This window comes from Diceros bicornis, chromosome 9, assembly GCF_020826845.1.
Source record: "Diceros bicornis minor isolate mBicDic1 chromosome 9, mDicBic1.mat.cur, whole genome shotgun sequence".
Taxonomy (NCBI): Eukaryota; Metazoa; Chordata; class Mammalia; order Perissodactyla; family Rhinocerotidae; genus Diceros; species Diceros bicornis.
Window position 1 is genome coordinate 4,272,947 of NC_080748.1, and position 14,138 is coordinate 4,287,084.

Genomic DNA, 14,138 nt, shown 5'->3' on the forward strand with positions numbered 1-14,138 from the left:
CTAACGGAGTTTATGGCCACAAGACCCCCACTACAAGAAATGCTCAAGAAGGCCCTCATGCCTGGAAAAAAAAAAAAAGGGAATACAAAGCTTGGAGGAGGGAGAAAAATAGGTAGACAAAATCAGAAAAATAGTAGCTCTTTATCAGAATAGGTTAGCAACCACTTAAATACCAAAATCAAAGAACAAAGGAAGGGGGGCCAGCCTGGTGGCGCGATTAAGTGCGTGCACTCCACTGTGGTGGACCAGGGTTCGCTGGTTCGGATCCCCGAGCCATGCTGTGGCAGCGTCCCATATAAAGTAGAGGAAGATGGGCACGGATGTTAGCCCAGGGCCAGTCTTCCTCAGACAAAAAGAGAAGGATTGGCATCAGACCTTAGCTCAGGGCTGATCTTCCTCACAAAAAAAAAAAAAAAAAGGAAGGAAAACACCAAAAATAAATATAACCTCATCACTTTAAACACACACCCAGAACAAAAGACGGAATACGTTGTGACAAGAATAACTTAGATGGGGAAGAGGAAAGAAATCAAATAGGCTTAGTCTAAGGAAATAAGAGGTCATCAGATAATGGACTATGTCATCCAGGGGATTTTTTACAAAAACCTCAAGGTAACCACTAAACAAATAATTAGAACAGAATAATTAGAACATACAATAAAAAGAGAAAACTAAAAGAATCATCAGACAGAACTACCAAACTGAATTGGTAATCTGAAACACACGGGACAAGAAACAAAGAAAATGCAAAAGAACCGGAAAATAAGCAATAAAACAGCAACATTAGGCCCTCATATATCAATAATCACACAACAACATGCTGCCTGCAGGAAACACATCTCAGCTCTAAAACAAACACAGGCTCAGAGTGAAAGGATGGAAGACAATACTCCAAGCTAATGGCAAACAAAATAATGCAGGTGTTGCCATGCTCATATCAGACAAAGTAGACTTCCAGATAAAACAGGTTAAGAGAGACAAAGAGGGACAATATACAATGATAAAAGGAACACTCCACCAAGAAGACACACCAATTATAAATATATATGCACCCAACATACGAGCACCAAAGTATATAAAGCAACTATTAACAAACCTAAAATGAGATATTAACAACAAGACAATAACAGTAGGGGATCTTAATACCTCACTTACATCAATGGATAGATCATCCAGACAAAAAGTCAATAATGAAACAGTGGACTTAAACGAAAAACCAGACAAGATGGACCTATAGACATACATAGAGCACTCCATCCAAAAACAGCTGACAACACATTCTTCTCAAACACGTATGGAACATTCTCAAGGACAGACCATATGCTGGGAAACAAGGCAAGCCTCAACAAATTTAAGAAGACTGAAATCATAACAAGCATCTTCTCAGACCATAATGCTATGAAACTAGAAATCAACTACAAGAAAATGACTGGGAAAGTGACAAAGATGTGGAGATTAAACATACTACTGAACAACCAATGGATCGTTGAAGAAATTAAAGGAGAAATCAAAAAATATCTAGAAACAAATGAAAATTAAAATATGCCATACCAACTCATATGGGATGCAGCAAAAGCGGTCCTGAGAGGGAAACTCATAGCAACACAGGCCCAAACAAGAAATATCCCCAATAAACAATCTTAAATTATGCCTAAGAGAACTAGAACAAGAACAAACAGGGCCGGCCTGGCGATGCAAGCGGTTAAGTGCACGCATTCCGCTGCAGCGGCCCTGGGTTCGCCGGTTAGGATCCCAGCGCGCACAGACGCACCGCTTGGCAAGCCATGCTGTGGCGGCATCCCATATAAGGTGGAGGAAGATGGGCACGCATGTTAGCCCAGGGCCAGTCTTCCTGAGCAAAAACAGGAGGATTGGCAGATGTTAGCTCAGGGCCGATCTTACGAAAAAAAAAAAAGAAGAAGAACAAACAAAGCCCAAAGTCAGCAGAAGAAGAAAAATAATAAAAATTAGAGCAGAAATAAATGAAATTGAAACCAAAAAAAGAGTAGAAAGCATCAATGAAACAAAGAGCTGGTTCTTTGAGAAGATAAACAAAATTGACAAACTCTTAGCCAGACTCACTAAGAAAAAAAGAGAAGGCTCAAATAAATAAATTAGAAATGATAGAGCAGAAGTTACAGTGGATACCACAGAAATACAAAGGATTATAAGAGAATACTATGAAAAACGATATACCCACAAATTGGACAATCTAGAAGAAATGGATAAATTCTTAGACTCATACAACCTCCCAAAACTGAACCAAGAAGAAAAAGAGAATCTGAATAGACCACTCACAAGGAAAGAAATTAAAACAGTTACCAAAAACCTCCCAAAAATAAAAGTCCAGGACCAGATAGCTTCTCCAGAGAATTTAATACAGATCCTTCTCAAACTATTCCAAAAAACAGAGGAAGATGGAACACTTCATGACACATTTTATGAGGCCAACATCACCCTGATACCAAAGCCAGACAAGGACAATACGAAGAAGGAAAATTACAGGCTAGTATCTCTGATGAACATAGAGGTAAAAATCCTCAGCAAAATATTGGCAAACTGAATACAGCAATATGTTCAAAAGACCATACACCATGATCAAGTGGGATTTATACCAGGACACAGTGACGGTTCAACATTTGTGAATCAATCAACGTGAAACACCACATTACCAAAACGAGGAATAAAAACCACATGATCATCTCAATAGATGCAGAGAAGGCATTTGACAAGATCCAATATCCATTTATGATAAAAACTTTCAACACAACGGGTATAGAAAGAAAGTACCTCAACACGATAAAGGCCATTTATGACAAACCCACGGCCAACATCATACTCAATGGGGAAAGTCTGAAAGCCATTACTCTGAGAACAGGAAAAAGACAAGTGTGCCCACTCTTGCCACTCTGATTCAACACAGTACTGGAGGTTTTGGCCAGAGCAATTAGGCAAGAAAAAGGAATAAAGGGAATCCAAACAGGCAACAAAGAAGTGAAACTTGCACTGTTTGTAGACGACATGATTTTATATATAGAAAACCCTAAAGAATCCATTGGAAAACTATTAGAAAGGGCCGGCCAGGTGGCTTAGTGGTTAAGTGCACGCGCCCCGCTGCTGGCGGCCCGGGTTCGGATCCCGGGCGCGCACCAATGCACAGCTTCTCCGGCCACGCTGAGGCCGCGTCCCACATACAGCAACTAGAAGCATGTGCAACTATGACATACAACTATTTACTGGGGCTTTGGGGGAAAAAATAAATAAATAAATAAAATTATAAAAAAAAAAAAACAAAACTATTAGAAATAATCAACAACTACAGCAAAGTCACAGGGTACAAAATCAACCTATAAAAATCAGTTGCATTTCAGTATGTTAATAACGAACTAACAGAAAGAGAACTCAAAAAGATAATAACATGTACAATTGCAACAAAAAGAATAAAATATCCAGGAATACATCTAACCAAGGAGGTGAAAGACCTATACAATGAAAACTTAAAACATTATTGAAATAAATTGATGATGACATAAAGAAATGGAAAGATATCCCATGAACATGGATCAGAACAATAAACATAGTTAAAATGTCTATATTACCTAAAGCAATCTACAGATAATGCAATCCCAATCAGAATCCCAATGACATCCTTCACAGAAATGGAACAAAGAATACTAAAATTCATATGGGGCTACAAAAGACCCCAAATAGCTAAAGCAATACTGAAAAAAAAGAACAAAGCTGGAGGCATCACAATCCCTGACTTCAAAACATACTACAAAGCAATAGTAATCAAAACAGCATGGTACTGGTACAAAAACAGACACACAGATCAACAGAACAGAATTGAAAGCCCAGAGATAAAACCACATAATTACGGACAGCTAATCTTTCACAAAGGAGCTAAGAACTACAATGGACAAAGGGAAGTCTCTTCAATAAATGGTGCTGGGAAAACTGGACAGCCACATGCAAAAGAATGAAAGTAGATCATCTGCTATAGCCATTCACAAAAATTAACCCAAAATGGATCAAAGACCTGAAAGTGAGACCTGAAACTATAAAGCTCCTACAAGAAAATATAGGCAATACACTATTTGACATTGGTCACAAAGGAATCTTTTCGGATGCCACGTCTATTTGGACAAGGGAAACTAAAGAAAAAATAAGCAAGTGGGACTTCATCAGATTAAAGAGCTTCTACAAAGCAAATGGAACCAGGATCAAAATGAATAGACAACCCACCAGCTGGGAGAAAATATTCGCAAAACATATATCCAACAAGGGGTTAATCTCCTTAATATATAAAGAACTCACACAACTGAACAACAAAAAAAAACAAACAACTCAATCAAAAAATGGGCAGAGGATATGAAGAGACACTTCTCCAAAGAAGTTATACAGAAGGCCAACAGGCATATGAAAAGATGTTCAACATCACTAATCACCAGGGAAATGCAAATCAAAACAACACTAAGATATCACCTTACACCCATTAGAATGGCTATAATCACCAAAACAAAAAACAATAAATGTTGGAGAGGATGTGGAGAATCGGGAACCCTCATTCACTCTTGGTAGGAATGCAAACTGGTGCAGCCGTATGGAAAACAGTATGGAGATTCCTCAAAAAATTAAAAATAGAAATACCCTATGATCCAGCTATTCCACTACTGGGAATCTATCCAACAAATCTGAAATCAACAATCCAAAGAGGCTTATGCACCCTTATGTTCACTGTAGCACTATAACCAAGAAGTGGAAGCAACCCAAGTGTCCCTCGACTGATGACTGGATAAGGAAGATGTAGTTTATATATACAATGGAATACTACTCAGCCATAAAAAAAGACAAAATCGTCCCATTTGCAACAACATGGATGGACCTGGAGATTATCATGTTAAGTGAAATATGCCAGAGAGAGAGAAACAAACACTGCATGATTTCACTCATATGTGGAATATAAACTAACACACAGACAGGGAGAACCGTATGGCGGTTACCAGGGGCAAAGGGGTTGGGGGGTCAGTACAAGGGGTGAAGGGAGGCATGTATATGGTGACTAACAATAATGTACAACCAAACTTTCACAATGTTATAAACTATTAAGACATCAATAAAAAAAAATGGAAGTACAGTATTGGTATAATAGACATACTGATGAATGAAACACAAAAGAGAGTGAAGATTTTTTTTCTAGACTTTTTGTTTGTTTTGTTTTTTTGTGAGGAAGACCAGCCCTGAACTAACATCCAACACCAATCCTCCTCTTTTTTTTTTTTCTTGAGGAAGATTGGCCCTGGGCTAACAACCGTGCCCATCTTCCTCTACTTTATATGGGACGCCACCACAGCATGGCTTGACAAGCGGTGCGCTGGTGCACACCTGGGATCCGAACCTGTGAACCCCGGGCCGCCGAATCGGAGCATGCGCACTTAACTGCTGTGCCACGGGGCCGGCACATTTCCTAGATTTTTGATAAAGGGAAAAGGTAACAGAGGAAATTATAGCCTTTTCAATTAATGGTGCTGGAACAACTAGATATCTATGTGGAAAAAATGAACTGTTACCTCACATCACACTCAAAATGAATCACAGGTACAAATAAAGTTATAAAAGTTCTCAAGAAAACATGAGAAAAGCTTTGCTACCTTAAAAAAGTCAAAGATTTCATACAAAGATACAAAAAGGACAAACCATAAAACAATTGATAAACTATACTTCACAAAATATAAAAACTTCTGCTCTTTGAAGAACACTATTAAGAAAATTAAAAAAGCAGCCGCAGACTGGGAGAAATAGTCATAGTACAGACCCATACCCAGATATGTTAATTCAGTAAGATGAACCACCCAATTAACAAACCAGCAAAAAATTTCAACAGACACTTCACAAAAGACATAAAAATAGCCAAAAAGCACACGAAAAGATGCTCATCATTAGCCATTCAGAAAAGAAAATTCAAACCATAATGAGACACCCCTATACTTACTAGAATATCTAAAAGACTTAAAATATCAAGTGTTGGTGAGGATGTGGAGCAACTAGAACTCTCTCATTCACTGCTGGTGGGAATGTAAAATGGTACAACCATTTTGGAAAACAATTTGGCAGTTTCTTATAAAGATGATCATATGGCTATTTACCCCTAAATATTACCCAAGCCACAATAAAGTATATTGTTCACAAAAAGCCTTGTACACAAATGTTCATAATAGCTTTATTCAAGGTGGCCAGTAGGGGCCGGCCTGGTGGTGCAAACGGTTAAGTGTGCGCGCTGCGCTGTTGCAGCCCAGGGTTCGCCAGTTGTGATCCTGGGGGTGCACCGACGCACCGTTTGTCAAGCCATGCTGTGGCGGCGTCACATATAAAGTAGAGGAAGATGGGCATGGATGTTAGCCCACGGCCAGTCTTCCTCAGCAAAAAGAGGACAATTGGCAGATTTTAGCTCAGGGCTGATCTTCCTCCCAAAAAAAAAAAAAAAAAAATGGCCAGTGGTTGGAAGCACCTTGAACGTCCACCCACAGGTCACTGGACAAACTATGGTTACAATGGAATACAACTCAGCCATAAAAAGGAACAAAATACTAATACAATGACATGAATAAACTCTCATAAACATTATGCTAAGCAAAATAAAACAGACACAAAAGAGTACATACTATATGATTTCATTTACATGAAATACCAGAAAAGACAAAACTAATTTATAGTAACAGAAATATCAATAACTGTCTAGGACAGGGATAACGGGTGGGGAATAACTGCAAAGGGCACAAAGGAACTTTGCTTGAATGATGGAAATGTTCTGCATCTTCATTGTGGTGGTAGGTTACATGAGTACATACATTTGTTAAAACTCATTGAGCTCTACATTTAAAATTTGGTGTATTTTAAGGTATGTAAATTATACCTCAAAGTTCATTAAAACGTCATTCGTTACTTCAATATAAAATTTTCCTTTTCATATAACATTCAGTTAAGTTGAATTAAACTCATAACATTCCTGACAAACATTCCTGAGATTCAAGTATGAATCAATACACTAAAGTCTGAAGAAAGTATGACATCTGACTCCTAGAGGTAGACAAAAATTCCTTATTTATATTTATTATTTACTCAACACCTACTTACCATATGCCAAGACAGTCTCAACTAAAAGACAAGATAGACGTCCAAAACAGAGAGAAGCCCATATATAACTGCATAGAAGAATGACAAGATGTTTAAAACTTACGTTGTTAGCAAGAACGCCCCATCACCACATCTTTCCAGAGCCTTTCGTGCAGGAGGTTTTGCTGCAAATTCTACAAAACCTTTTCCTGTAGCTCTACCACGATCATCCACAACCACAACGGCTTTCTCTACTGGACCAAACTGGGAAAATGCTTGCTCTAGAAGCTCATTGGAAACAACTGGAGAAAGGTTCTTGACAGTTAGGGCTGCTCCATGTGTAGCAAAACGAATTCGGAGAGGTCTGCTCTTCAAAATGGTGCCATCCAGCTCTGCTTTTGCAATTTCAGCCAGTGTTCTGGATTCCTTTTTAGGAGGAAAAATCACTTTTTAAAGATTATAGTAACACAAAAAATTTAAAATAGTGGCTTGTTTCTAGGGAGGAGAGCTGAGTGGCTTTAGGAAATGACTGATAGGGTCACTTTGTTTTTGTGTCTTCCAATTTTGGTATAGCATGTATTTTACGAATTATTCAAAGGTAAGTAATTTTAAACATTTTAAGTAGAAAGTCCCAATCCCAATGTCCTGACTTCACTTAAAGATTATCTGCTCACAAATGAACTACCAGCAATTAAATATTCAAAGCAACATCTTTTTTAAATCTCCTACATATATTAAAAGAAATACACAATTACTTTTTGAGACCAAGTACCCGTTACTAAAAACTATTATTGAAAACAGAATAATTCTCTATACACTCCATGTTTTTGATATTTATATCTTAATAAAACACACCACCTACCCCATGCCAGACAAATCACCTTTCCTTTTTATTTCCATTTCTCTTTTATATTACCTGTAAAAACCACTATCAGGTGTTGTTGACCACTTCTCCTGAGATGCCTTCATGGGCTATACATTTCTCACCATTATATTGAGAGAAGCAAACACACACATTCATGGGTTATCAGAGTTCTCTCCATTATCTAGAGAAGCAAGTGCACAAGCACTTATTATAAACCAGAAAATATGTTCATTGCTGAAATCACAAGAGAACTTCTTTTTTTTTTTGTGAGGAAGCTCAGCCCTGAGCTAACATCGATTGCCAATCCTCTTTTTTTTCCCTTTTTCTCCCCAAAGCCCCAGTAGACAGTTGTATGTTATAGTGGCACATCTTTCTAGTTGCTATATGTAGGACGCTGCCTCAGCATGGTCGGACAAGCGGTGCCTCGGTGCGCGCCCGGGATCCGAACCCGGGCCGCCAGTAGCGTAGCACACGCACTTAACCGCTAAGCCACGGGGCCAGCCCCGAGAACTTCCTTCTTGAAGAATTCAAGTTGGTATACAGTACAGACATTTAAAACAATCAACAATAAACTGGTAAATTTAATACAGGTATATTCTTCTTGTGTTGTGAGAACTCTCCAGGGAGGTTAAAAGAAGCTTTACATGCATTTCTAAGAAGTGTCCAAATACACTGTCTTATGAAAAAAGTCTTAAGGTCACAATCTCTTTATTCAATCCCTAAAATGTTCACAACAACTTTATAATTTTATTTATTTATTTTTCCCCCCAAAGCCCCAGTAGATAGTTGTATGTCATAGCTGCACGTCCTTCTAGTTGCTGTATGTGGGACGCGGCCTCAGCATGGCCGGAGTAGCAGTGAGGTCGGTACACGGCCGGGGTCCGAACCCGGGCCGCCAGCAGCAGAGCTCGCGCACTTAACCACTAAGCCATGGGGCTGGCCCACAACAACTTTAAATTACTGCACTTGGGCAAAAATCTATCTATAGAACTAATTTTACAAAGACAAATGAATCTAACCTTTTATATTCAGATATTCAAAATGGTCATTTTATTACTCGCAGTAGTAGTAGTACCAACAAACATCGAATATCTAACAAGGGACAGGTCCCTTATACCTAATACATTACATAATCCAACAACTCTGAGGTAGATTTTAGAATGGAGTCTTGAATTAAAATAGTCAGGTAAGGGCCGGCCTGGTGGTATAGTGGTTAAGTTCGCACACTCCACTTTGGCGGCCCAGGGTTTGCGGGTTCAGATCCCAGGCATGGGCTGACGTACCGCTTATGAAGCCATGCTGTGGCAGGCATCTCACATAGAAAGTAGAGGAAGATGGGCAACAGATGTTAGCCCAGGGCCAATCTTCCTCAGCAAAAAGAGGAGGATCACCAACAGATGTTAGCTCAGGGCTGATCTTCCTCACAAAAAAAAAAGAGAATGATGGAAGGATGGAGGGAGAGAGAAGAACAGATATGTGAAAAAACATACATAAAATTTAACTGTAGAATCTAGGAGGTGGGTATACGGATATTCATTTCAATATGTCTGAAATTTTTCATAATAAAACGTTTGACGGCAATGGGATAGACAGCCTGGTGAGGACTTTGTAAAACCGAAGAGTGTTTCTAGAAGGCATCCCCTGCTCAGATTCAGTCAGATACATTCACAATGTCAAATATTTTGTTTTTTCCAAGGGAAGCAGAAAGTCTCAATTTTTATGTTAAATTAAGTATTTGTTACTATTGGCAACAAATTCAACTTTTAATACTTTTCAGGCCAAATAAAATGTTTATATACTGTCAGGAACTTCCAATGCTACAATCCCTTTTCAAAGTTTATACTTCTCATGGTTTTAAATGGTTCTACATCAGGATTTCTCAACCTCAGCGCTAGTGACATTACAGGCAAGATAATTCTTGATGAACGGGGCTGCCCTGTACATTGTAGGATGTTTATGCCAGGACAATGACCCCCCAGTTTTGACAACCAAAAATGTCTTCAGACATTGTCAAATGTCCCCTGGGAAGCAAAATCACCCCATTTGAGACCACTGCTCTAAATGCATACTGAAGTATCTGTAAAAAATCAATTAAAATTATGTATTTGAAATGAAATCGAAGACTTCTTTACTTCATGCCTCAGAATAATAATAACTTTTACCTAGTTACTATATGCCAGCTATTCATTATACTATATGTATACTCTATAATATATATATGCATACTATGTATTATACGATATACGTGCATTACCTTTCATTATCCTCACCAACAATCTCATGAAGTGAGTTTTGTTACTAACCTCACCTCATATATGGGGGAAACGGGCCCAGAGAGGTTGAAGTAACTTGCCCAATATCACACTGCAAATGCTGATCCGAATCTATACAGAATTCACAATCTCTACCAATATACCACAAATCCTGCCTTCTAGGTGGTGTCCCTGCAATCACTCTGCATAAACAGCAAAACTGTAGGTTCTTAACTGTAAGGAATACAAAAAAAAAAAACAAGAAACTGACTACCCCAAGATAGAGAATACTTGAACTAGGATCTAATGATTTCCAATGGACCCTTTCCAAAGGCTCTTTTCAAAGCACATCTTTTCTCTTATTGTCAACTAGTGGTTAAAATTCCCCACTGCAGGAGTACTAAGTACAAGGAAATCCACTGACAAAAAATGGAAATAGCCTTCAAGTCAATCAATAGAAAGTTGATTAAGTAACTTGTAGTATTCATACTGTGAAAAACAATATACTCATGAAAAACAATCTAATGACATAAAATGATGTCAAATATATTAAATGGAAAACTCAAAACATAATACAATGTGTATAGTATGGTTTGATTTCTATGGACAAATTACACAACGGTTAACAGTGATCATGTTTAGTAAGTGTATTAGGGGAAGGAAGATCTTTCACTACTGTTAAAATTGTCATTATTGCTCCCTGAAACAAAAGACGACTTGAAATTATATGCTGGACAGGTCCATTAAGTCATTGTGTAATGTCTTCTCTAATATCTGAACATTCTTTAAGAAGCATATATCAGGGGCCTGCCCCGTGGCGTAGCGGTTAAGTGTGCCCACTCTGCTGCTGGTGGCCCGGGTTCAGACCCGGGGCTCGCACCGATGCACCGCTTGTCAGGCCATGCTGTGGCGGCATCCCATATAAAGTGCAGGAAGACAGGCACAGATGTTAGCCCAGGGCCAGTCTTCCTCAGCAAAAAGAGGAGGATTGGCATGGATGTTAGCTCAGAGCTGATCTTCCTCACAAAAAAAAAAAAGAAAAAAGAAAAAGAAGCATATATCAGGAGGCCGGCCCATGGCTTAGCGGTTAAGTGCGCGCACTCCACTACTGGCGGCCCGGGTTCGGATCCCGGGCGCGCACCGACGCACCTCTTGTCCGGCCATGCTGAGGCCACGTCCCACATACAGCAACTAGAAGGATGTGCAGCTATGACATACAACTATCTACTGGGGCCTTAGGGAGAAAAAGGGAAAAAAGGAGGAGGATTGGCAATAGATGTTAGCTCAGAGCCGGTCTTCCTCAGCAAAAAAAAAGAGGATTAGCATGGATGTTAGCTCAGGGCTGATCTTCCTCACAAAAAAAAAAAAAAAAAAGGAAGCAGCAGCATATATCATTACACAATTAAAAATAAAAAGCACGGGGGCCGGCCCGGTGGCGCAAGCGGTTAAGCGCGCGCACTCCGCTGCGGCGGCCCGGGGTTCGCATCCCGGGCGTGCACCGACGCACTGCTTGGTAAGCCATGCTGTGGCGGCATCCCATATAAAGTGGAGGAAGATGGGCACCGATGTTAGCCCAGGGCCGTCTTCCTCAGCAAAAAAAAGAGGAGGATTGGCGGATGTTAGCTCAGGGCTGATCTCCTCACAAAAAAAAAATAAATAAATAAATAAATAAAAATAAAAAGCACGACAGGAGAGAGTTTAGTCCCCAATGACTAAATAAAAGTTGATTTTAACTCTTTAATTAGAACAATGGTTCTCAAACACTAGCAACCATCAGAATAACACAGAGTGCTGGTTAAAACCAAAGAAGACTGCTGGGCCTCAACCCCAAAATTTCTGATTCAGTAGATCTAGAGTGGGCCCCTATAATTTGCACTTCTGACATTCCCAGTTAATTGATGAGGTGAGACTTTTTTTGAGACGGGTATAGGGTCAGCGCTGCTAGCATGAATGGTAGGGAAAATAACTTAAGTGGCCTTCTGCTTACACTCGAGAGAGATTTGAAGCTGTTGTACAGGAACCACACTTTTGTGACTCACTGCTCCAGATATCTGGTTTACTAAAGCTAAGAGCAGGGAAAAGAAAGATAAAAGCAGAAACCAAGTTCAAAAAGTAGGGAGGAAAAAGATAAAAGCAGAAACCGAGTTCAGGTCAAACTAACACCAGTTTTAACTACATTAAACTAGCTTTAAAATGCACTACAACTTTTCAGTTAATTTATCCGATCTAAATGGTCAGTAACCAGTCAAAACTAAAAAGAAGCTTTTGGGTCTAAAATTACACAAAATGTGTCCAAAATACACACACAGTGCCCTAATGTAACATGGGCTCACAATAAGAATTAGGACCTTACGAAGAACTGCCACAAGTTCTTTTCCCCACTGGTACATACTAGCAATGCTGACCCTATACCATCTCGAAAATGTTCTCACCTCATCAATTAACTGGAAAACTACAACCACCAGTCTAAGGAAATTTATTTGCATTTTAAAGATAAATTACTGAACAAGCAAAAAGTATTTCTAGAAACAAATCAGATAAAATTATACCACTATTTTAGAGCCACTACACCACCACTACACACTACAACCACTATACCATTACTTATATTCAGATCAGGTAAACACTATATGATTTTCCTAAGTAGAACAAAGTACATAATAGCCAAGAAATATTTAAAGCTTTTAAATTTACCTGTTAACCACAGAGCTCAGATTAAACAGTAAAGTTATCCATAAAGTCAACTTTTGTAAACTAAATTCTACTTTCCGACTGACAAATTTTTAACATTCCTACATAAAAATTTAGAGTGATAGGTTTGGATGAGCATATTCCAAAAGAGCAGACAACAGCAGCCCTTCTCACCTCCCCATTTCATAATCCCAGAGATGTTTTTGTTTATTTTTTTATTTATTTATTTTGTGTGTGTGTGAGGAAGACCAGCCCTGAGCTAACATCCGACGCCAATCCTCCTCTTTTTGCCGAGGAAGATCCGCCCTGGGGTAACATCCGTGCCCATCTTCCTCTACTTTATATGGGACACCGCCACAGCACGGCTTGATGAGCGGTGCGTCAGTGGACACCCGGGATCCGAACCAGCGAGCCCTCAGGTCACCAAAGTGGAGCGGACGCATTTAACTGGCTGCCAAAGTTTTTTTTTTTTTTATGAGGAAGATCAGCCCTGAGCTAACATCCATGCTAATCCTCCTCTTTTTGCTGAGGAAGACCGGCTCCGAGCTAACATCTATTGCCAATCCTCCTCCTTTTTTTTCCCCAATGCCCCAGTAGATAGTTGTACGTCATAGCTGCACATCCTTCTAGTTGCCGTATGTGGGACGCGGCCTCAGCATGGCCGGAGAAGCGGTGTGTCAGTGCGCGCCCGGGGTTGCGAACCCCGGCCGCCAGTAGCGGAGTGCGCGCACTTAACCACTAAGCCACGGGGTCGGCCCAAAAGATGTTTTTAAAAAGAAAGGAAAAGCAACGAGCTGTACTGTCCAGTATAGTAGCCACATGTGGCTATTTAAATTTAAATTCAGAATAAATAAAATTTAAAATTCAACAATCAGCCACAATAGCCACATTTCAAGTGCTCAACAGTTACTTATGGCTAGTGGCTACCATACTGGACAGCACACATACATAGCAATTCCTCCATTTCAGAAAGTTCTATTGGATAGTGCTAACACACCAGAGGAGGAGAGATTATTAGTAACTTTAAAGATAGGAAGAAAAAAGATTTTTCCACCTCAATAAAATGTTTATTTGCTTATTTTTAAGTGTAAGGCTTCCAAAACAGAGGGAAATGCAGCCCCCTTCCACTCTTCCTCCAAAATGTCAACTTCGGAATAGACCAACATGGTGCCAGAGGCTTAAGATTATGAAAATGTTAAGTAACATGCTCTTGGAGA

The 14,138-nt window shown here is 39.5% G+C and overlaps 2 protein-coding genes across 2 annotated transcripts in view; both read right to left on the minus strand.

The window, feature by feature from the left end:
• Positions 1–14,138, minus strand: part of PSPC1 (paraspeckle component 1) — an 80,153-nt gene that overhangs the window by 64,207 nt on the left and 1,808 nt on the right. Inside the window, exon 2 of the mRNA XM_058547801.1 lies at positions 7,238–7,539. Within this exon, the coding sequence (XP_058403784.1) occupies positions 7,238–7,539 (302 nt within the window). The remainder of the gene's footprint in view (positions 1–7,237; positions 7,540–14,138) is intronic.
• Positions 1–14,138, minus strand: part of ZMYM5 (zinc finger MYM-type containing 5) — a 123,287-nt gene that overhangs the window by 44,936 nt on the left and 64,213 nt on the right. The window lies entirely within an intron of this gene.